Below are 25999 nucleotides of genomic sequence, written 5' to 3'. Positions count from 1 at the left end.
TAAAACAATAAAATGAATAGAACTGGTGTTGTAACAACAAAATATATGTGTGTAAAAACATGGTGCTACAAGACTTATTTAAAAAGAAAAGTATGTACCAACTGCCACAAAGTGGTTTTCAACTGCTAAAATTATCTACATGTGCCTCACAGGAGGTTTTTGCAGGCATATTTTTTTGTTATTATTATTATTATATTATTTATTTATTTATTGTACGATGTATCAGATGTGAACAAAAGTTGGTTTTTAGTCCCTACACTTATTGAATTTTAAAAATTTGACAGCACAAGAGAATTTTCCCATACTTCCAAAACTTGGAGATCAGATCTTGTGACAATGTTAACAAACGAATCCTTCGAGGTAGGTTTATGATACAACAAAGACGATGCCCATTGGAAAAAAATGGCACCTTGCCATTGTGTATGGTAACTAATTTTACATTCATATTGTCAAATATTGTATCTACCTCGTACGGACCTAGCCACCTACTACAGAGATTTCCTTTGAAATATTTGAATCGTGAATCGTACAATAAAGCCCAACCACCTTTTTGAAACACCTTCTTTTTATGAATTTGTCATGCCACTTAGCCCTCTATTGTTGGATGATATATGTTTGCTGAATGGCAGCCAACCTCTTCTCATCAAGTTCATTTAGCTGATTTAACCAATGTTTCTGAGCTGTAGTTAAATCTAGGTTCACTTGCAATGTTGTTCTGAGTGTTTTTACTTCGAACTCAATGGGAAATAATGGGTTTTTACCATATACCAATTCATATGGTGAAAATCCAGTAGTATTTCTCCATGTAGTCCTATATGCCCATAGTGCTTCTAGAAGTTTGTCAGCCCATTTTCTTCGGTGGTTGGCTTCAATTTTGGTGAGAATTACTTCAATAACTTTATTTGTGCTTTCCACTTGACCATTTTCCTGTGGATGATATGGAAAAGTAATCCTGTGATAGATCTTGTATTTCTCAACTAACTTTAGGACCAAGTGGGATGTGAATTGTGCTCCACTATTTGTCACTATTTCCTGAGGCACCCCAAAGTGAACAAAAATGTCTTCAAACAAAAAGTTTGAAACAACCTGCTTGGTTGCCCTAGTTAATGCCTTTGCTTCAACCCAGTTTGTGACATAGTCTGTGCAGACTAGAATGTAGGAATTTTGCTGACAACTGACACATCCTTTTACAAATTTCTTCGCATCCTGAAATATAGTAGGTCAATAATATCTAGTTCAAAGCCTTTTATACCCTATCATTTTGTCAACAAAGTGTCCTCCACAAGGTTCCTCATGGTAGGCATTGAGGATATCAAATATCTCATCTTCTCTCACACATCGCCTGATCTATTGATGTGGCCCTGTGTAGTAAAGGTATCCCTCTACCCAGGAATACTTTCCACTATGCTAAGCAATCCTCTTCCTTTCCCTTGAGGACAGATATTGTGGAAATCTCCCTATAGCAACATTATTATCTATGTCTGCATATCATGGGGAGTAGGTTGAAATAGAAAAAGGATACTCATTTAGAAAATAATCCTCAACGAGTATGCAATCATCATCAACAGTCAACCTAGAATGAAAATCAACCACTACATTATCCTTCCCAAGTTTATCTAAAATTGTTACATCAAACTCCTGTAACATGAACAACCAATGTGTAACAAGCCGAGAGTGAGGAGTAGCTTGGAATAATCTGATTCAAGCTCAAATTCATCCCGTAAGGGGTTTTCCAAACCTTCACTTGGTTTTGCTAGGGGGTAAAGGCTGAGCTTCTTCATGGTATGTCCATCTGAAATTGTCATATGCCTAGGCCTGCATCCTATAAATTCATCTGCAGTAGCCAACCAAGGCCTTCCTAGAACCAATGGATGCCCCCCCAGGTTTGATTTGGTTTGTAAAATAAGAAAGTTTGTTGGATATCTCTAGGAATCCACCATGATCAATATGCCTTCTAACATTTCTTCAAGTTTAACATGTGACACATTTGCCAATTCTAGCATTGTAGGTGTTTGTCTTAGTCTATGTAATCCTAAAGTAGTGAAGACCTCCTTGGTCATTACATTGATTTCTACCCCTAAATAAATTATTGTATTGAGAATGGGCTTGTCATCAATGTAAATAGTGACTGTAGGATTCCCTCGATCATTATATTTAGTCAAAAGTGGTTGACCAATCATCAATTTTTATAGTTTCCCATCACATGGATGGTATCAGGGTCTTTGGGCTTCCTTCTAGGTTTCTTAACATATAGGTCTCTGACTGTCTTCATATAGATAGGGACATCTTTAATGGCTTGCATTAAAGGAATCCATATGTGCAAGTTTTTTAACTCCTTGAGAAAACCATATTCAGGTTGTGAAATCATCCTAGTTTCAGCTAGTGTTTGTGGATATGGAGGATCCTTAGTTACCACAACAGCTGGATTGGTTGTTATAGGTGTATCAACTTTATTCGAATTGGTTTTTATAGGTGTAACAACCTCTTCAAGGTCCATAGTATCTTCTCTGGGTGATTCGAATTCCTCTTCAGTAATAACAGGGGAGGTTTTTGGATTTACTACTTTCCTTGACAGAAGATGAATTTCATTACATTCAACAGGAGTAATGTAGTAAGTATAGAAAGAAGTGGAGGACTCTATGTTTTGGGCTGCTTTATTATTTGGGTTAGGGTTAGACTGTACAAGTAATTGTGGTTGTATGGGAGGAGTAGCAGTAGGTGTTGAGAGAGGTGGTAGTTGCAATTGTTGTTGCATCAATAGTGCAGGAGGGGCTGGACCTAAGGAATTTCCTCTCCAATTTTGAGGCCAAGAATATGGATGAGATGGAGGGTATTGCAAAGGTGGAGAGGGAGACCATTGGTTCCATAGTGAAGGAAATTGTTGAGCATTATATACAATATTCCATGGATTAAAATAAAAATCTTGAGACATACCTGATGGTCATGGCTGCCAAGGCTTCCTAGACCCAATAAAGTATGAGGATTGAACTTCCTCACTTGATTCCTTGAGCACTAATTTCAGTCTAAGAAGCTCTGGACAGTAGCCTATAGAATTCTCCAGAACATAAATACTACACAAGATGATGTTGTTGACTCTACATTCCTTCAATGAATGTTTCTCTTTACATTTCAGGCAGAACATAGCCAAAGCTTTATCGGCTTCATCCTATGCCTTTTTCACTTTTTTTGTTGTTAGTTCGAAATATAAGGTACTGAGGAGATCAATCTTAAGATTTTCCAACGGGTTTTTGATCTTAGCTCTGGTCACACCTCCATTTGCATATTTTTTGTATTTTAACGAAGGCATCCTATGCCATACTTCTCCCTCGTGACGATCCTCTCGAGCATCTTAAGCTGATAGGTCCCTATAATACTAGTGATTACCCCATTACTATTGTAGCTGTATCCCTTATTAACATTGTTGTGCCCCTATTGCCCCCATATTTTTATTATTGTGCCCCATAGAATCCCTCTATTGTTATTTTTGTGGTTTTATATTATTATTGTTAGGTCGGCTCGGTTATATTGTGACTCCTTAGACTCCTATATATAGAAAGGAGGTTTTGTCATTTGAATCATCTAAGAATTGTTCATTTATGTAATGTAAAGGAGGTTTCCCCCTCGAAGAGGCTGAATTCTAAGGCATGGATTTATCTTTTCTTGAGCTGGTTTCATAACATTTGGTATCAGAGTTTTGGATTCTAGGGTTTCGCTGCTCCCAACAGGTCATCGTGGCATTTTTGCTATAACCTTTTTTCTATGACGTTTCAGAAGCTAAAACAAAAACCCATTTGAGAAGACATCGCGCTGAATCGCGAATCCGAATTTCAGAACTTTTCGCACTATATTTGCGGAGATATGATCTGAGGAAGCTGGTCTTCTTGCAAACTCCTGAATTACATTCCAAACAGGTGACCTGGGGAAAATCGTCATAACTTTATTTCTGAGCATCGGATTGAAATTTCGTAAGAAGGTACAAAAAGAGGACGGACTGTAGTTTAGTGTATATATTTTTTCAAATCCAAAGGTTGAAACAGTGACTCGTGGCACGTTGTACAAGTTTTCTCTACTGAACTAGTCTATAAGCAGGTCACTGTGGGAGATTTTGCATAACTCTTCCTTGGAGAATCCAATTTGGATCAGACTGGTGACATTGGAAAGAGGACGCGGAAGGCTACTACAGATCGCAATTTCAGAACTGGATGATCTGAAATTCAAAGGGCATAGTAAAGCATTATTATCGGTAACTGATGCCCCGAGGAAAGAAAATGCAAACACCTAGTAAGGAACCTGAAAGCTCTAGCATGACTCATGAAGAAGAGGAAGAAATGCTACATGATATATCAAAATTACAAGAACAAGTGCAACAAATGTCACGCTCACAAAAGCTAACAAAAGCTAAGATAAATGGTGTGGAATCTAAGATAAATGGTGTGGAATCTAAGATAAAGGGCATGGAAGCTAAGATGGATGATTCGAAGACAGATTTAAAGACAGACATGGCAGATTTGAAGACAGATTTGACAAATTTTCTACAAGAAATACTTACTAATGGTGAAAATGTTGTAAAGGAAACTCATGATGCGAACAAAAGAAATGTTAATCATGATTCCATAGACTCTAATGTTGGATCGAAGACCCACCATATTCCAAAAATCGATATGAGGAAGTTTGATGGCAAGGATCCCGCAACATGGATATTACAGATGGAGCAATTTTTCGATCTCAATAATGTGCAAAACACACAAAAGGTACGTATTGCAACTTTATATTTGGAACCAAATCAATTTGTATGGTATCAATGGCTTTGCTCTCATAAACAAATTATCACTTGGGAAATTTTTCCGGAAGAATTGACAGCACATTATGAGGATACAAAAAGCAACACTTTTTTTAGCCAATTGATAAGTCTCAAACAAAAGGGTTTAATAATGGAGCACATTGAGGAGTTCCAAAAATTGAACATAAGGGTAAAAAATATTCCAAACGAGCATAGGATTGATGTGTTCATAGGGACTTTAAAGGAAAATATCCAACATGATGTTCGCCTTTGGGAACCTGATTCCTTAGGAGGGCATTCAGGATTTTTAAAAACTTACCACAGGGTTAAGAAGGATTTTTTTTGGGATGGCCTTAAATCAGATATTCAAAAGTTTGTGGCAGAATGTTTGGTTTGCCAACAAAATAAAGTTGAAACAATTAAGACCCCGGGTCTATTACAACCTTTATCCATTCCAAGCCAACGTTGGGAGGAGGTTTCAATGGATTTTATCACAGGTTTACCCAAGTATGAGGGAAAGAGTGTCATCATGGTGGTAGTTGACAGACTTACCAAGTATGCACACTTTTGTTCATTATCACATCCATTGAAAGCCAGTATAGTTTCTACTGCATTTATGGAAACAATTCAAAAGCTACATGGAAACCCAAAGATTATTGTAAGTGACAGAGATCCCATTTTCACTGGAAATTTTTGGACAGAATTACTTTCTTATCTTGGTACTCAGTTAGCTCATAGCTCATCTTATCATCCTCAATCTGATGGGCAAACTAAGATAGTAAACAAATGTTTGGAAGGATATCTTTGTTGCTTTGTATCTGATAAACAGACACAATGGGTCAAATGGTTGCCTCTGGCTGAATGGTGGTATAACACTTCCTTCCATACAGCAACAAAAATGACCCCATTTATGGCATTTTATGGATATCAGCCACCATCCATCACATCATATTTAAGAGAAAATTCTAAGGTTCAACCAGTGGAACATCACATTGAACATCAACAACAGGTCCTCCAACTCTTAAAGGATAACCTCGTGTTGGCACAAAACAGAATGAAACAACAGGCAGATCAACATCGCAGCGAAAGAAGTTTTGATGTAGGCGATTGGGTATTCCTACGGCTACAACCATATAAACAAATCTCCCTCAAGCAAGCTAAGAAGGATAATAAATTATCACCAAAGTATTATGGTCCGTACAAGGTGTTGCAAAAGATTGGTACTATGGCATACAAATTGGCACTTCCTGCAGCGTCTCGAGTGCACCCAGTTTTCCATGTTTCATGTTTAAAGAAGGTTATAGGCGACAAGCTCCCAGTTCAAACAATATTTCCAGAACTTGACGAGGAAGGAAAAATTATATTGGAACCGGAAGCAGTCATAGAAACAAGAACTCGACAGCTACGGAATCGATCAATTTCGGAGTATCTCATCAAGTGGAAGAACTTATCTGTTGAAGATTCCAAATGGGAGGATGAGAATTTTATACAGAAGCATCCAGATCTACTCAAGCGTTGAGGACAACACTTTTTTTTAAGGAGAGGGGCATGATAGGTCCCTATAATACTAGTGATTACCCCATTACTATTGTAGTTGTATCCCTTATTAACATTGTTGTGCCCCTATTGCCCCCATATTTTTATTACTGTGCCCCATAGAATCCCTCTATTGTTATTTTTGTGGCTTTATATTATTATTGTTAGGTTGGCTGGGTTATATTGTGACTCCTTAGACTCCTATATATAGAAAGGAGGCTTTGTCATTTGAATCATCCAAGAATTTTTCATTTATGTAATGTAAAGGAGGTTGCCCCCTCGAAGAGGCTGAATTCTAAGGCGTGGATTTATCTTTTCTATCTTTTCTTGAGCTAGTTTCATAACATAAGTGGAGTTTTATTATCTCTTCAAATGATTCCTAAGATATATCTCATTTTCCCAATAGGTTTAACATATCGAGGCAATCATCTATCGTTCCCTGTATGAATATAATTTTCAAGTTTTTTGGATCTAGATCACTATGTTAGATCTCGATAAATTATAGTGGAATCGTTCCACATAATATTCCAATTTTTCTTCTTCCTTTTGTGTCATTCTAAATATTTCTTCCCACAAGTCTCTGGTCTAACAATAACCCTAATATTTTGATAGAAATGTGGTTTTAATATCTCCCCATGTCTGAATAGTCACAGAACCTAGTCCCACGAACCATATTAATGATGCTCCTTTCAGATTAGCAGGGAACAACTTCAACGTTTGAGCATCAAAATATAATGATAGCTCCTTCACAAAACATCAAATTCAAACAAAAAAAGTATCCTTGAAAATATGGAAGGGCTGATAGAGGGATGTTTTTAATGGGATCTTCGCCCCTTATATCACTTGTTGGAAATTCAAAAGTGGTAATAGTGGCATTTGTCATGTCATTGTTATTATTGTCTCCCATTGTGGATTCTCTTGATTCTTGTTTTGGTGAGTCTCTTCCCAAAGATTGTTCGGGTGAATGTTCTATGGATGAAGATTCTTGTGATGATTGTTCATGTTGCTTTGGGGCTGGTTGTTTTACTGCACTGCCTGAATTTGGGTATTGACAAGTAAAAGAATGTTCTTCTGATTCTCACTCTTGGTGCTTCCCACTCATTTCCCCTTGGGCTTCTAATCCAAAATCCTGGCCACTAGTCTCTCCCTACTGTTCTTGAATTAAATCTACAATTTTGGGAGCATGTAGGCTAGTTTGAGGAAGGTGGGGTCCTAAGACAGGGGAACCATATTCTTCTGATCTTGATATGGGAGTAACAGCTTTCTATAGGCCTATTTTTCTTGTGTCCTTCTACAAAGTTGACTGCTCTCTCTCTACTTTTGAGATTAATTCCTGAATAAATGTTTTCTTCCCTAAATCTATATTTTTTCTTGTTCCTTTTATGACCTGTTTTACATGTAGATTTATTAGAGTTTCTATTTTTCGTGTCTTCTTATTCATACACCCTACACATGGACCCTATTTTTAATTATTTCACACTCTAAGTGTCTCAATTACTACAGTGGTGAGCTCGCTGAGTTATGTTAGAGTGATGTGCAGGTTCTTACCTCTCGTCTTACTGCCTAGTGTCTGTAAAACTGAGGACACTTCTAAAAGGAAATTTCAAAAAAAATTACAAACCCTAAGTGTTCTAATGATCACAGTGGTGAGCCCACTTAGGTAAGTTAGAACGATGCGTAGGTTCTTACCTCTCATCTTATCACCCAGCACCTGTGCACTTAGAAACACTATCCTAAGAAGAAACACACAGGTTGACTGTATCGTCAACTACCTTCCTTGGCAACGATGCTAAAATGTTTGGTCTATTTTATCATGCTAAAAAAACATTTGAACCACAAACATTAATTTTCGACTAGGGTAGGTCTTTTATTTCAAAGGAGTTAGCATTGTCTATGTGGATACATGTTCAACCAGGTAAAAAAAATATGTTGTTGAACACATATGCAGAATTCTGAAAACACTCTTGCAAAAATGAAATTCACACTTGCAGAAATCGAAAAACACAATGCGTAATTGAAATTCATTTAGCAAGGAAGAAGTTCACACTTCATAAGTTCCAGAAAATAAATAGGCGCACCATATGTTTATTGATTGACTCGCGGCAATAACATAAAACAACATACCATAAATCCAAACACATAAATGCGTTTGTTCCCCAATATATGCAACGACAATATAAAATTCACATAAACATCTAAGAAAATATATATACTACTAATATTGTGATCCTTGCTAAAGAGGAGGGCTCTTCCCCCTTAGTAGGGTGTAGGAATGGAATTGGACTACTTATCAACACAATAATACTAAAACCAGCACCAAGTACTTATTGTATTAAAATGGTTGAAGGTTACAAGATCAAAATATCAGTGTTGTTTCAAAAATTGTTGTCCCCTTCTCATAGGGCTAGATCTCCTTATAAATTCTTATAGAGCTCCAAAATTAAGGAATAAATCAATCATGAGAATCTCACGATTATCATGCTTACCATTTTAACAGAAATGAAATAAAATAGAAATTGTTACAGCCAGTTTCCAATTAAGGATCCATTATAGTTACACCACCTTTAATATCTATAACTTCTCAAATCTTCTCAACGTTGCACATAAATTTATAGCTCACAATCTTTGCAAATATCTCGAGAATAACTACCTCGGTATTTGACAGTTTGCAGCAGCATCACGGTGTAGAAGCCATATTTGAGGTGTAACAACATCAATTGTCTGACCAAAATTCTTGATAATTACAGCATCACCTAAAAGAAAAACATCCAAAAAACATCTTCTACAATTTCCCTAGTTAGTCATTTCAAAAAGACATTGTTTCTTTTGATGCTGAACAAAAATGGCATAATAATATGTCATAGAAAAATATTTATTTTCGACCAGGGAGAGTGTCATTGTGTCAAGGACTGATGGATTCAGTGGAGCGAAATAGCCAAAAGTATGGAAAAAGGTGCCTAAAATACCCTTAAATACTACACCCAACACAAATATTTCAAATCATGCCCGGTGGCAGCTCTATGTGAGTGAAGTAGCTTAATCATGAATTTATTTAGGTTCTATGCACATCACATATATACAGATGGTTGTTCAAAAATAGAATCAATAATACTTCAATCAATTGCCGGGCGCCATGCCGAGTTCAAAACATCTTTGAACTTCAAATCATAGTATCAAGGATTTACAAAAACATTTTCCAATAGCTTTTCAATATGAAATTTCTTTCCAATCTCCAGAAATCAATTCATCATGCCATGATACATCATTTTGGTCTTTAGAAACCATCTCCCTCTGATTTAGATCATCAGAGGCTCATCACCTATCACAAGTAGATCATCAAGATATAAAATCATAACCATAATCAATATCAAAGCCATATCTTGTAACTCATCATCATGACTTCATCAAAAAACTATCAAATATAGACATATCTAGATTGAAATGCTCTAAGCATAATGCCTTGCTAAGCCATCATAGTCATCCTTACATAAATCATTTTTGTATCATCGTATCTGCAAAATTATCTCATCAGAGTTTAGAATCCAGATCACGACCATTATCAAAGTCATCATTATCATAGTATCAATACTTTCAACCAGGGGATGGGTAGAGCTCACATCAAGACTGAATTCGATTATTATCATGTCAAAAAGTTGTAATCAACGATGCTATTTAAGTCTGAGGCTTCATCAAGTCATTCTCATAATCATAACATAATCCATTCTCATAATCACAACTATCATTATTTCAACCATTGTGCTAAGAACAAGGAGGCCAATTTCTGAATACCCACATGAGCCATAGTGTCCACATATAATTGACATTAGGGTAAATCAGCAATCAGCAAATTGAATTCTTAGACATCAAGTCAAGTCAAAATTTTCTATCGTAGTGAGATCTATATTCAAAGTATATCTCAATCATCAAATTTAATTTCAAGCATCATGACAAAACATTGTTCATCTGTATCAATCAGTCAAATCGTTCCAATACATCATAGAACAAACATATTGACATATCTGTATGTATGTTCCGGTCACCTGCAAACACAATTTCAATTTGCATGTTCATGTTATGGAAAATATTCAATCTTTTTTTGCTAGCAGATCTTGTTGTTATTTGCAATACATCTATCGTATTGACATCTTCCTGACGACCATCTAATTTCATGCACAATACTTCATTATGATTAGAAATTCAACTCAACAATTTTAGAAATCAGTTAACAGTGGCAAAATATTTCAGGGACATCATGATTAAAAGTTCAGATAGTTTCAGAAAGATTTAGATGATGGTTAACTATAGTCAAACCTCTGGCCACTCCCTTCAGGTTAGCATGAGAGTGACTTTAGCTACTTGGATGATGTATAGGCCTTAACATGCGTGCGTCCAGGGATGAGATCTCCTAAACCTATGACTGCATCCAGCGAAGAAACCCTAATTTATATATGGGCTTCAGATCTAAGACTTTGTTGCAGATCAATATTGTCATATGCACATAAATCATACTTCAGCAGCATAGAATACAAATAGTAATAAGGGTAAGAATATTGAGAAGAGATTCTCCCTCTGACTTGGGATTTGCATCACTCATCTTCGTTCATGTAAGCAACCTGTCTCTACTTGATTCTATTGGGATCACCATTGCCATTACACCAAAACCCATAGGTGTTAGTAAACGGACGCATCGCCAGAGTTAACGGATCCTCGAGAGGCGGTTATTCCATGTCACGAAACACACGGAGAGCGCTGGATTATCCAATGCCCAACAATCTCCCCCCAGTGCGAGCCAGGTGTGATTCAAACTCGAGACCTTTGGCTTTGATACCACTTGTTGGGATCATGATTGTCGTTACACCAAAACCCGTAGGTGTTAGTAAACGGACGCATCACCAGAGTTAACGCATCCTCGAGAGGCGATTTTTCCATGTCACGAAACACACGGAGAGTGCTAGATTATCCAACGCCCAACAGATTCATGAAACAGTAGATATGTTAGATCATAAACATATGCCTATCAACATCATGATATCAATATTTCATCAAAGGTTTAGAATCAAAGCAACATATAGATCTCAAATATTATGAACACAATAGCACTTTCTATCAAGTCACTCTATTAAGTTAGGACATTTGGTTTAACCATATGTTATCAAGACAAGACCACAGGTAATAAGAGATATAGAATATCAATCTTACTACTTATACCTCTCACATCAAGTTTACCATGCACTTCATGACCAACAAGATCAAATTAGTTCATTCAATAAAGATTTATCAAAACAAAAAGAGTGTCAATCACTCTTTCCACATGCTTTCATCATGTTTATTACAAGCATGACTAGCAGACTCATGTATATGAGTCAATGAACTATCCTTCTATATGAAATCCATCATGACAAGCATCAAGAGTATCATTTTCTAGAGCCAAGGTTCTATCCTTCTTTATAAGATCAAGATATCCAACAGATAGATCATAGTTGTTATCCAAACATCAAGTGTACCAATGTATCAACATTAGATAGCCTCATATAATTCAAATCAAAATGTTCAACACCAAGTGCATTATTTCATCACAGGAAACATAGATCCAAGTCAGTTTCATGTGTGTGTATGAGACATTAAAGAAAGAGACATTCTCATCATACCTTAGGACTTACCGATCCAGTAGCTGAAACATACTATGCATACCTTGTGGTATTACCTGTGCACCTTTTCATTAGACATAGACCACTTGAAGCACTTTGTCATATTTTCATCAAGTACCTCTTTATCTCTTTCTAGATCTGCATCTCAAAATGATCCTCAAGAAGGATCTACTCTTCTTGATCTACTCAACACATCTCGTTAATGAGGTTAGAAACATCCATATACTCAAATACATATACAAGAATTACAAGCAATAAACATAATCATCATATCTATAAGTTTAACAAGTAGGAAGCATCATAAGTCAAGAAATATTTATCTTTAATGAGAGGTGATCCTCTCCCTCTTGAACCAATCTTCAAGAGCCATCAATGTCCATGGTCCATATAACAATGTCGCTTTCAAGTATCCAACCAAGTCTGCTAGGGATTATCCCTCTAGGGGTTCATCGAATCTCGCACAAGTGCTTGACATAGACCATGCTAGAGTTTCATACATCAAATCTCAAGTCTTTGCCATGAAACATGGTTTCTCTCCACCCTAACCTCATATAATCCATCAAACCCTAATCATCAAGATGCCTAGCGTTTTCTTCAAACCCTAGAATTATTTTAGGTCTCCACTGTCCTATTCATACTTCCATCAAAGGTGTCCTTATTAGGGTGATCTCCATTACTTCTCTTCAACCCAGCTATGATACCATGTTAATTTTGCATAGGGAAACATTGTTCTTTGCTTTGATAATTGCATTTCATCATTAATACATTAAGTTTGCCCCATATCATCATTACATTATTCAAATCTACTCCATTATACATTAGCATATGCAATTACATAAAAATAAACAGCATCACCATCATCATCAATGTAGCAAAACATAAAAGGAAAAGTAGAAGAAGGAATGCACACATATGGAGACACCAGGATTGGTCTGAGACCAGGGAAAAACCCACTATGGGGAAAACCCTTACAAATCTTCTTCTTCTTAGTTTGTCATCAAATAATGCAACAAAAGAGAGTACAATGATCCATAAATTTATCTATGAAGCAAAAAAATAGCGATATCTATGAAACAGATATAATCATGCTAGGAATCAAAACCCTCATACTGATGGTTGTAATGTGATGTCACAAACTGATGTCAATTGTTGTATATTGTTGTCACTGTTTCGAACACTCCTGAGCACTGTTGTCATTGTCGGTGAGCCCAATACAATTTGTATAACAGAAGAGAGAAAACCAAATCTACCAGATCCCTGAAGTCAACTGAAGCCAAGATGTCAAACCCTAGATCTGAACTTTGGTTGCTTTCATCAGAATTGTTTGTGTGCAACCGAAACTCCTTGGTCGCTCTTTCGGATACTGTGTGAGGGCGAGTGTGACTTCTCAGTCACTCTCTAGAATACTTTGTGTGTGTGACTAGGGTGAAACACACCTAAAACCCTTGGTCGCTCCCGTGAAGTTACTATGCATGTGTTCGGGACAACTTGGTCGCTCTCAGGACCACTATGGGCGAGCGACCGAGGACTGATACCTCTAGATCTTCCTCTGAAGTGATAGTCGCTCCCATAAGCCTTTGTGCTAGCATCCAAGGGTCTCTAGTCACTCTCATAGGCTTATGTGCCAGCGTCTAGGGACCAGAATGCCCTATTCTATGCCAGTGTCAGATATCCATAAAACCCTAACCCAGATCGAACCTTTCGCCTGTGATTTCGGACCATTGTGTGAACTTCTTCGATCGAACGTGTGCGAACCAAGACAGAAGAGAAGAGAAGATGCGTCCAAATGATCTTGACGTCCCTTCTATCTATACAATTTCTTGAGGGTTCACTCAGGGTTAAGATTGACCCAAGCATTTACTCATGTGGTTAGGGCTGACCCATTCCATAATACATGTATGAATAAAATAATTCATAACTCAACTTCCGCTTGACCAAATTGGGTGATCTTTAGGTCGATTTTGGTCTTCTCCAAAAGAGGAATCTAATGCAATCATTATCTCATTCATTTGAGTTGTCCAAGGTGGAATTTTACTGCAGTTGAAAAAATTAACACGAGTCATGCACAGGAAGGAACTCGAATTTGACTTCTTGAATTAAGGTACAAATCAAGGAATCAATTTCTCATTATTATTTTTAACATGCACTTTGTGCTCTTGGAGGGTGCATTGCGCACTTTCAAAAAAGGAAGGATTTTTGCTTGAGGCTTGAGAGTGTGCTTTTGTGCTCCCAACCTTGACAGATTTATTTTACAATCAATATTTGTCTATGTCCAAAACATAAAACAAGGAACGAACAAGATGAGGTCATGCATAAAACCATTTGTGACACATGTCAACTCATCGAGAAAACTTAGACAAGCTTGAACAAGGATAAGTATGCATCAAAAAGCCACCTCACTTCCATTCCCCAAGTACAATAGATGAAGTGTGTGTGCGTGCGACCAAAAGTATCGTTTGATAACAACAAAGATGTACGACCATGAAATGCACTAACGATGTTCTAATCAATGTGATGACACTTGAAAAAGCTCAAGAACACTTGAATCATATAAAATGACATGAAATAACATTTGACAACCAAGGCGACACTAGATACGATGGTAAAGTAATATCCCAAGTTTGAATGTAGTGAAATTTTTGGAGGGTGTTGTAGCAGTGACAAGAAGATCCAACTTTATCAGGTTGTCAAAGCCAACGAGCTCTTGCACCAAGGTAAGTGGTTCATCAAGGACTAAGTCTAGCAAAAGTTTCCCCATCTCATTAAGGCACTCAATGCAATGGGGACCATTGCTTACTAAGTGGGGAGGACTGATCCAGGTGGATATTAGTGGCCACCTACCTATTCCACTTGGACTCCGAACATTGTATCTTTTTAGTTTCCTTAATTCTAGCACAACTTTCTATTTTTGGTAGTTTTTCGAGTCCTACACTTCTGAAGTTGTTTTAAGGTCCTAAAATACTTTTTTTTGGGAAAACAAAGAGAACACAAAAGTGCTAAAAACTAATTCATAGTTTCTTTTTTTGCCTCCTCATGGAGGTCTTCAGAACGAGGTATTATGATAGTCAAATAGAATTTGTATGCCAAAGTTACGACCCCGATAAGTTGGCAGTCCAACTTACCCCAACAAGGCCCAAAATCGTTGGTGCTTCATCTCCTAGGGTTAGGGTTTCACACTTCTTCTTTATGATAAAAAGGCCTCAGAACCTCAGTGTAACACAGTTTAGAAGGCATGTAGACGTCACATCTCTTCTCATAAATATGCTACTATCACCCAAGCTAGTTTGTTCCATTCTACATGTAAACAATTTTCAGTATTTGTTATTAATTAATTGAAGTTTTGTTCTTTCGTTGTATCTTTGTGTTTTGTTTAAATTTGTATTTCATTTCGTTCCTTCATAAATCGAGATCGTTGTGACTATCACCCTTGTGTTATGAGATATGTTAATACAATATGAGAAATATTCACAGTTCATGCTTCAAGAATGACATGCCAACACTACCAACTCTCTTTTGCATCAAGAAAATTAATTGGGAAGGTAAGAAGAGGTTCAAAGTAGCATTTGGTAGCAATGGTCATAGTGGATAGTTCCACTATGTTTTTGTAGCAAGTATAATGACACTGTAGAATTTATTGGTCTTGTATCACAAGAAAACATGTGCTAGAAATAAGTGTTTCTTGCATCAACCACTAGTTATATTTGTAATTCAGAAATTGTTTTATGAAGAATTGATGGGTCCAATTTTCCATCTTCTCCACATTCTCTCCACCCTTTGGGGTGAATTGAGTTTGTGTGGTAAAATTGGGGGCCTGGGTTTGACAATAATGTCTCTCTCGTACATATTCAGAGTGTGTGGGAGCCAACTAACATTCGAGTGTATGAGCAACAAATTATCTTTAGAATGGCTAGTCAAGCTGAGGCAATTCAATGACATATTAAACAATAGCTACATCAAAAACAAATTGAGATTTTTGATCTTCAACTAAGACATAATCAACTAGCCTCTAGTCTTATGACAACTATGGGCATGCTCATTGCCCACAAAACCATCATCTAAAGGACTAAGGATGAATTAGCAAGCTTTTTCCAGCAATAATTATGTTAATCTTTGTTTCATTGAAATTCCAAATCTCAATGTAGTAAATCTTATTTGGTAAAGGGACATTGTTTGTGATGATTGCATCCTCTTACTCTTGTGAGTTAGTATGCACATATAATATTGTAAAATTTTAGGTGTTAGTATGCACATATAATATTGCAAAATTTTATGTGTTAGTATGCACATATAATATTGTAAAATTTTAGATGTTTTCTAGTAAGAGATTTACTTCTACTTATTATAAGACATAAGAATTGATTGTAATAGCCTATCATTTTTATCTTTACCCAATTTTAATGTAAAGTTTCAACCCAAATATAAATTTTATATAAATACAAATCCTCGTTTGTAATTAAAATTTAATAAAATCATAATTATAATAAAATACACCATCGTATATCACAATTATAATAAAATTTATTTAAATTTCAATTTAAACATAAAGAAATGAAAATTAAAATATAAATTTTTTTATTAAAAAAAATTACTTGTTAATATATAAAAAACAATATTAAAACTACTTGTTAAAATTCAATTTTCAAAATTAAAATTCAATATTAATACAAACTTAAGATTATTAAAATCTTGAAAATTGGAACGCAAATTTTTAACAACTTGACTCAAACTTATTAAACTACGCATTTTGTGATCAAACAGATGTCTATGACGGAGATATTTTTTTGTCATTGGACAGATGTCGAGTATAGAGAGATGAGCAAACTTATTACCCTAAACTTTTTGTAGTTGGTCAAATGTCTAAGATAGTGCCACGAACATGTAGAAATGGAAAGTAACCTGTCACAAGCACCGTTCATTAATAAGTGGACATGTTAATCTTTTGAAACCAAATTTATTGGTTTTGTATGTATCAGAAAATATATAATAATAATAATGAATATATAACATTAATGTATTTATATAAATGAAATGATAACTGAATTTTGATTACCATCTATTTACGATAAACATTAAAAAGAACTTATCTTATATTAATTCTTATGTTATTAAAATTAATAAAAAATATTAATTAATAATAATAATAATATAAAATAAAATTATAATTTTTATAATTTCAATATATATTTTAAATTTTGATAATATAAATTAAATATATATATAGTTTGAAAAACATGTAAATATTTTTTTAATGACAGAAATTTATTTTTTTATAATAAGACAATGCTAGGCCTATGTATCAATAAAGAATAAGACATCGAGAGTATAAAACAATGTTGTTTAAGTAAGATGATAATGTTAGATGACAAATTTTACATGTTAGTATGACATTTTTTTTTCTTTGAATTAGTTAATTTAAATTAAATTAAAATAAATCTCGATTTTTTATATGTGATTGCTATTAAGATATTTTTGTAAAATATTATGTTTTGAGTGGGTCTAATGGTTAAGAACATGTTTTTCTTATTAAAAAGTAAGAGGTTCAAAATGAGAGGAGATAGAATATGCATACCTTGGTACGCTGTGACCTTAAAATTATATAATAATAAAATAATATGTATCTCTACTATAAAATTAATAAACATGCCTATAGACATTATTAATGTAAAAATAAAATGAATTAACAAGAAAATAAATGTGTTAAATAAAATAATGCATTACATGGCTGAGCAGTTTAGGCATCCATCAATGAATGACCCAACCTACCCTAATGAGCAGAGATTTATAACTAGCATTTGCACCATTTGCACCACATGTTACAAAGGAAACGCAAAGGCATAAGGAATGATAGCATATAAGAAAGAAGTAAATTTTATGCAATTTTTTTTTTACTGGAGATTCCAACCAGAGTATGATCAAAGTGAAGGTAATGTTCAAAGAGAGATTTATGAAAATGCTCTTTATTAATATTATGGAACCTTTATAAGTAAATGATTAAAATAAAACATTTTATAACAAAGTAATCTAATATCACCTTAATTCACAATGTTTCACCTCCAACATGGGGAGCTAAAGGTTTTGATCATTTTATTCCAGGAGGAATAGCTTCTCATCATATAGCGGGGAGCTGAAGGTTTTGATCTTTTTGTTCCAAGAGGAATAGCTTCTCATCATATAGCAGCGGGTTTTTGGGTATATTAGCAGGTATATTCCATCTTAGTGCAACGGATATTTTGGGTATATTAGCAGGTCTATTCCATCTTAGTGCAACGGATATTTTGGGTATATTAGCAGGTCTATTCCATCTTAATGCAGCAGAAAAGCAAGCAACAATAAATCCAGAAGCAGAGATGGAGGCAGTGGTTTCACCCGCAACAAAACAAAAAGCAGCACAAGCAAAACTTGCAGTCCCACCCGTTCATCTTAGTGCAGCAGAAAAGCAAGCAGCAATAAAGCCAGAAGCAGAGATGGAGGCAGTGGTTTCACCAGCAACAAAACAAGAAGCAGCACAGGCAAAGGTTGCAGTCCCACCCGTTGGAGTCAGCTTCACCCGAAGAGGCGAGAACGGAGGTAAAGGTGGTAATGGATAATGCAAAAATGAATTAAGAAAATGAGAAGATAATTATCTTAAATTTTAAGTGTGAAAAAAAATCTGTCAATTCAATGTTCAAATGAGTGGATAATTCAGTCTTCAAATCAATGGATACTTTATTTAAATAGTAGATACTTTATTTAAATATAAGAAGATGATTTCCTATATGTTGCTATAATAATATGCTATAGCAATACATTTAACTCCGGATCAGAGTGGATACTTTATTTAAATATAAGTAGATTATTTACTATATATTGCTATAATAATTAGGCCGATAGGCCTTCCTTTGAAAGGGACTTTCGTCGTCCTTTTGATTCTCACGCTGACACCTGGCGGACTGGGCAATTTGCTTAGTATTTGTTCAGGCTTGATTGTCATGCTGACACCTGGTCGATCGCCTCTTCTCGCTCCATCGTTTCAATTCCCTCTGCAACGGCTTCGTTCGCATAAGCAGCATGAATTCCCGTAATTTTTCCGATGTTTTCGTTGTGGCTAAGGGGAGTGGGCGGCGGTGGACAGTGGAAAGGGATATGGCACAGCTGGAACAATGCAATACCCCTGAAAGCGATCGGCATACCGTTATTAAATTGGAGGGTAAACACCCTTTTCTTTGGCACGACCATTGGCCTGTTCTTGATTATGCCAGAGTCTTTGAATGCCTCGTTCTTGTTGATAATTTGTCCGCCGAAGTCTCCAGAGTTGTATCCAAGCTAAAGAGCTTAAGCTCTCGAACTGGAATTGATCAGAATAAAATCAGAATGAGCCCATTCATATTTCAACCCAAATATGTGGCGGTTCATATGAGAATTGAGAAAGACTGGATGATCCATTGCAAGAAGCTTGAGATGAGGTCCAGAGCTAGAAATGGCAAGGACTTGAAAATTTGCAGTAGTAAGGAGGAAATAATGAAGAGGGTTGCTCACATTCCTGGACTGGAGAAGCCCTCTGTTGTTTATCTGGCTGTTGCCGACGATCTTTTAGAGGACAGGGTGCTGTTAGAGGGATGGAGTGACTTCTTAGCCCCTTACGAAAAGAAGAAACTGGGTGTGCTGGATATCTACTCAAAGTATCCCTATCTCATTCAATCTGCAATTGATTATGAAGTATGCCTGCAGGCTGATACATTTGAGGGGAATAGCTTTTCTACATTTTCGAGTCTCATAGTGTTGCAGAGGACCATGAGAATGGATAGGGCGCAGGATTGTGAAGGTTCAACTGTGGCTTCTTATGCTTACAACATTGAAGGCCCAGCAGGAGGACCTAAAAGATGGGCAACCAACATGTCGGATTTGAGCCTTGCTGCTATTAGCTATGGATCTAATGAGGTCTCTTGCCAGTGAAAGACTAGAACCAGATTGTTCAATTTTAAGTAGATTCAGGCTTGAATCTCAACAAGGTGATTTTCTGTAACATTATTTTGTAAGTTGTATGCTACAAAGAAATTGCCTGGTCAATACCTCTTGCAGAAGCTACATTTTATGTGCATTTTGTATGATTCTTCCTCACGCTCATGCTCTTCAAATATGATCTAATAGCTTTTTAACGGAGAATGGGAGATTAATGGTGCCTCAATACCAATTGGTGTTGTTCAAAACAAATTGTTATATACTATTGTTAAATTGGGTCTATATTTATTTCAGAATTAATGAAGTTTGTTCTTGGTGGTTTATGTACATTGCAAACACAGCCGGTATTTAGCCATCTCCATTCCCTCTTAGGGTTTTATTGCACATCTCACGCTCTGTATCTCTGTTTTCTCGAATAGATGAATATATAATAAAGAAATAAGAGAATCACAAGTCTGATTGTTGACATTTTTTATTATTACCAAATCTTACATTAGTATTTTGCGTTAAACATAGATGTTTGTGTGAGGTCCTGGGCCTCAAATATACTTGACGAAGATGACACAGGCTGGGTTTTTTTGTTTCCTCTACAGTGCAAGATATTCAAGAGGGCAGTCTTTAATCAAATGGCTTGTCATTTGCTACAATTGCAAACGCAGTTGGTATTTAGCCATAGGAATTCTCACTGAGGGTGTTGTTGCACATGTCATGTGATGTACATCTTTGTGTTTTGAACTTGTTATCAGCCATTAACAATTATATTCACAAATTGATGAATGTAAAGAAATACAAGAAACACGACTCTGGTTGTTGACTTTTCTTTCTTTATACACCAACCCATAGATTTGTATTGAATATAAATGTCTGTCTAAATGGATGCTTTCATGGGTTGCATATAGGTACAAGATGGCAGAGGATTGCGCATATGATGACGATGATAATCAGTGAGCTACGAAAAGCGACTGAGGAGGAGCTCAATCTGCACAATTCCTTGGCTGAGGTACAATTACATACTATGTTTTGCTAAGTTGTGCTTTTCTCTAAGATCAAATCATTATGTGTAGTTTCTGTTACATAAGCTTCCATATATCTAGTGCGATGCCTTGTATCTGAAGTTAAATGTGACTTTATGAGTTAATTGGTATTTGGATTATGTGCTAGCTCAATGTGGTTTCCAGCAGGCAAAACGTTTTTAAACTAATTCCCCTCTCTTTAGGGTCGGTAGTCAGCCAGAAAAAATAATCTGAATTGTATTCCATGCTTAAGACTACTTTAAGAACAGAGATTTGTGTTTTATTTTCGTGTCAACCCTTTCTTTAATATATATCTATATGTGCCCTCTTCCACGAAGCAATGTTTTAACTTTCGCCCAATTATTAGTAATGAAATTAGTTTTGTGAGTTTAAAAAAAAATATGTTCTGGACTTGCATGTTTTGTAATGTTATGTTGTTTAATTTGAAAGATGGAATTTTCTCTGAAGCTTAGAGTCTTCATGCTTTGGCTTGATAAACGTGACAAAAATTGTTCGCAAAATCTTTTTAGATTATTGTCTGAAACTTACACTCTTCATGTTTTGGCACGATGAAAGTGACAAGAAGTTTGTCTAGATTGCAGCATGCAAAAGCACATCTGAATGAAAGGGTTCTGCTAGAAGGAAAAAACAAAATTTCATTGATAGTTTAAGAAAAACCTGATTCCCTTAAGTGTAGTTGGCAACCTTTATTGGATGTTGAGAGTTTTCCCACAGAAACTGGGATCACAGGGAAATTGGGAAAGAGACCACAACTTCTTCAGCAATCTCCCATCCACCAACCCTCTAATAAATCCAGTGCTCTCATATATATGTGTGTGTGTTGTGCCCAAAACTTGTCTAACCTCCCTGAAATGTTACCATGATCATCTCTAAACACCCCCTGCCCCGCAAGGCCTATATTTCCTTTGGATCTCCTATCAAAACAGAATTTACTCAATGCAGAGGGACTCCAAGTCTGGATGCAGCGTGCCATTAATGCGAAAACTACTTTCCTGAATAGTAGAAGATTTTACAAGTTATCTCTGCTTACCTGTTAGGTATTCTATTCCAAAACTTGTCTAACCTCCCTGGAATGTTACCATGCTCATCTCTAAACACCCCCTGCCCCGCAAGGCCTATATTGCCCTTGGATCTCCTATCAAAACAGAATTTACTCAATGCAGAGCGACTCCAAGTCTGGATGCAGCCTGCCATTTATGCAAAAACTACTTTCCTGAATTGTAGAAGATTTTATAAGTAATTTTGAGATGATAATATATTAAGTTTGACTGAAGAAATGAAATAATTGACCTCGTTGACAATGTATAGTGTTTTACAAAGTGGGCATGTCAATTGCGAGGACTTTTGCTCGCTGTACTGTTAATAGTTATAAAATCATTCATAATGGTTTCTTTGACTGGAATTGTTGTGTAAAATTCTTCTCTGTTGTGGAATCAGGGATGGGTGCTACTTTGAATGCAGGCAAACCCAAGAAGGGTTCGATAGTAGCAGTATTTGGCCTGGGGGCTGTTGGGCTTGCTGTAAGTACTAATAACAAGTGCCCTCTTTATGTTCCACTGTATGCATATTAGTATATGTTGTAGTTTTAAAGTCCTCAAACCTTTTTCTAGGGACTATTCTGTTCACTTCCCCTACCTGCATTTTCATTGGGACCAATATGATGAGGGTAGAGTTTAATTATATGTTAGCCTTCTGACCCGAGTTTAACTACGCAGGCTTGTGAAGGTGCAAGAATTGCAGGAGCTGCTCGAATAATTGGAATCGATTTCAATAATGAGAGATATGAACGAGGTAATTGTATATTTCCCACTTCCATTATTGGAAAATCTGTGTACATATGTTGATATGTTGACTTGTAGAATTGCCTTTTTAACCCTTTCTTGTAATCTTTCCTTTCTCAGCAAAACAATTTGGAGTAACGGAATTTATAAACCCTAAAGAGTACGAAAAACCTATTCAGCAGGTACGTTGAGCTGCCCAAAATGATCATCAAACTCTCTCCCAGATCAGAGTATTGGTTGCTTTTGACTAGTGTGGTACTTTAGTACTTAGGTGGGGGAGATTTTAAGTTTTCGCATGGAGTGCACTCATTCACCATCCATTCAAAGCAGTGTAGACTCTTAATTTCCAAACACTTATAAAAAATGTTTACAGGTAATTGCGGAAAAAACTGATGGAGGGGTGGACTGCAGCGTCGAATGCACAGGGAGTATTGAGGCCATGGTTCAAGCTTTGGAATGCTGCCATGATGTACTAGCTCTTGGTTTCCTTTGGTTTAAGATACATCAATCATTTCAATTCTAAGCTGTAGCTTTAAAGTTTAAACTGATTGCTTCGATTTAATTAAGAAAATGCAGGCAATGCATATGTTTGATATCAGAGTTCTGTTTTTGCAGGGTTGGGGTGTAGCCGTTTTAACAGGGGTCCCTCGTTCAGACGCAGTCTTTAAAACGAATCTTGTAAACTTTCTGAGCGAGAAAACGTTGAAAGGAACCTTCTTTGGAAATTATAAGCCTCGTACTGATTTGCCAGGCCTTGTAGAGATGTATTTGAATGGGGTAAGACTTCATAACATAGTTGTAACAGCTTATTCAAACCATAATTGTAGATAATACTGTGTGGTCATATTTCCCAGTTGTTTTTTTTTTGTCCGTACCATGATGGGAGCAATCTATGCTTATCATATCTAATTAGAGTTATACTTACGGTTTTAATCTTTCCTTCCTTGATTGTTAAATTTGCAGGAGCTTGAACTGGATAAATTTGTTACAGACAAGGTTTCTTTTGCTGACATCAACAAGGCATTTGATCACATGCTTAAAGGAGAGGGTCTGAGAACTGTAATTAAAGTCATCCAGGATTAGTGACAAATATGAACACAGTTGGAATATCTCCAATGTTATGAAGGCATGCTGAACTATTTCAAACTGTTATGTGATTAATGTCGTGGCTTTTATGTGTAACTATGGTATGCAATTAAAGTCCTGGAAAGCATGTAAACAATTATAATAATTTTAGGGTAAGTATGATGTTTAAGTTTTGACACTGCTTCCAAAACAGCCATCTAAAAGGTCATTACTATAATAGCTTGATTAGAAATAGATTGAATGAGAAGGTCCAGATGGGGTATTCAATCATCTCCATCCATCTGTTCTGCATCCTCAGTGCTTACTTGAACAACATATCAGCCTTCATATTTATCCCTTGCAGACATGCTGAAAAGATAATGACATGGAATTTTTCCTTGCTTCTCTGATTCCGTCCAATGATGGGCCAGCTGCAAATTTTCCTGATTGAAATTTCCATTTGACCTCTCTGCAATGTGTTTGGAATCTCTTATCACCTGTAGACAATTTAAACCTTTCTCTATTGCTATTTTCAGAATCTACCAAAAAGCATAAAGTTCTGTCTGTTGTTTAATCCATCTCCTACAGCTCTGCTTTGAAACTGATCTCGTAATTGTCTCTTAAAGTAATGCCTCATGATCCACAATAGCTGGGATTACCTTGACAAGCCTCGTTGAAATAACTCCACACTATTGTTATATATATATCTGGGGATCTTAGTATTATTTGTTTCTTTTCCTTTAAAGGTGGCTGTGTCCCTTAATATGCATATCTATTCTTGTGTCAAACTTGATTAGTAATAACATCTTTGTTTTGAATTCTTTTCATTTCTTGCTAGCCAAATAGCTTAAGTCACTGTACAAGGACAGTCTGATGCCCACATGTAGTTAATACAGAATGTATTTTGAAAACTAGGATTTAGCTTTGTAGTGCTTGAATCATCATTTCATGTTGATTTTCATTTGTTAGTAGCTAGATCATTTCTCTTACAATATGATTGTAATATCTTTTGTTTCTCTTACAATATGATTGTAATATTTTTTGTTTCTCTTCTGTGGGAAATTTTGTACAGGAGTTCAAACAATGTATATAAATAGAAAGATGCAAAAAATGACAGTCAAATTTTGTACTCAGAATTATGACAAGAAAGCCCCTGCTGGGTTTGTGAGGAAAGAGAGCTTCAACACCAGTTCTGTCTCCAACCGCCAAGATGATCAGTACGCTACTAACATGTTTAGTGAAGAATTTCTGCTATTCTCTTGTAATCTATAGGCCCCCAAAGCTCCTCATAGATGAGAATATTTGTAGGATGTTAATATTGTTGTAAGTTTGTAGTAGTTGTGGAATGACTTACTTTTGTGCTGCTTCCCATCTTCAACAACAAGAGTTTCTGTGGTGAATAAGCAGAATCCATGTCCTGCCTTGTGAAGCAGCTCTCCACTGTGATAGCGTTCTTTGTAATGTCTTTGATAAATCCTTTAGACTTCTATTTCATTCTGTAATATGATGGGATTCACTCTACAAGATTAGGGGATTCACTCTACAGAGTCCATGTCATACCTTCTGAATCAGCTCTCCACTTATGTTAATTTTCTCTGTAATGACCCTAATAAATCCTATATAATGAGATTTCATTTTGTAATATGATGGGATTTCACTCTACAAGATTGGTTTCAGTTTTACTTGTAATAGGATGGGATTTCATTCTGTAATATCATGGGATTTCCCTCTGCAATATTTGCTACTAAATTTTACAATTCCAAATTAATAATCCTATCGGCCTCTCTTTGTACCTTTTGGGACAATTGCTAGTATGCTATAACAATGAATTTAATTAACTCCGGATCAGATATTCTAGTTCACTATTAGTAAATAAACTAATAGAACAGTATTGAAGCGCATGCTAATAACTTAGACTTCAAAGTTTAATAACTTAGACTTCCAAGAAAACTTTGAAAAATCAAAGGATCCAAATAATAAACAAATAATAGACAAAACTCATTACAAGTACTTTCATACCTACATTGCTTATTTGTTGATAAAAAGAAAGCTTACATAAAAGCAAAGTGATTTAGAGCTTACTAGGTTCTACTCCAGTTTTACTACTAGGTTCTACTCCAGTTTTACTACCACGAAACTTCAATTACATGTTGTTTCTATACATTTCATTTCTTCCCCAGGTTATCATCAAACTAAAATTACATGTTGTTTCTAAAC

At 35.9% G+C, this 25999-nt stretch overlaps 1 protein-coding gene and 1 pseudogene across 1 annotated transcript; both read left to right on the top strand.

The window, feature by feature from the left end:
- Nucleotides 1–18929: 18929 nt before the first annotated feature.
- On the top strand, nt 18930–20007 carry LOC149211448 (O-fucosyltransferase 23 pseudogene; annotated as a pseudogene).
- A 2254-nt stretch (nt 20008–22261) lies between these two features.
- On the top strand, nt 22262–23899 carry LOC149211447 (alcohol dehydrogenase class-P-like). Its single transcript, XM_089388393.1, has 6 exons — nt 22262–22456; nt 22652–22727; nt 22838–22899; nt 23091–23186; nt 23333–23494; nt 23681–23899. Exons 1-6 carry the CDS (start codon nt 22262–22264, stop codon nt 23798–23800), a joined length of 711 nt encoding a protein of 236 aa, XP_089244519.1. The 3' UTR covers nt 23801–23899.
- Nucleotides 23900–25999: the final 2100 nt, after the last annotated feature.

Source organism: Pinus tabuliformis, chromosome 1_1 (genome assembly GCF_031772625.1).
Source record: "Pinus tabuliformis cultivar Carrire ecotype Pingquan chromosome 1_1, CPIR1, whole genome shotgun sequence".
Classification (NCBI taxonomy): Eukaryota; Viridiplantae; Streptophyta; class Pinopsida; order Pinales; family Pinaceae; genus Pinus; species Pinus tabuliformis.
The sequence above is the reverse complement of the archived record's forward strand: the minus strand, read 5'-3'. Positions and strand labels throughout refer to the sequence as shown.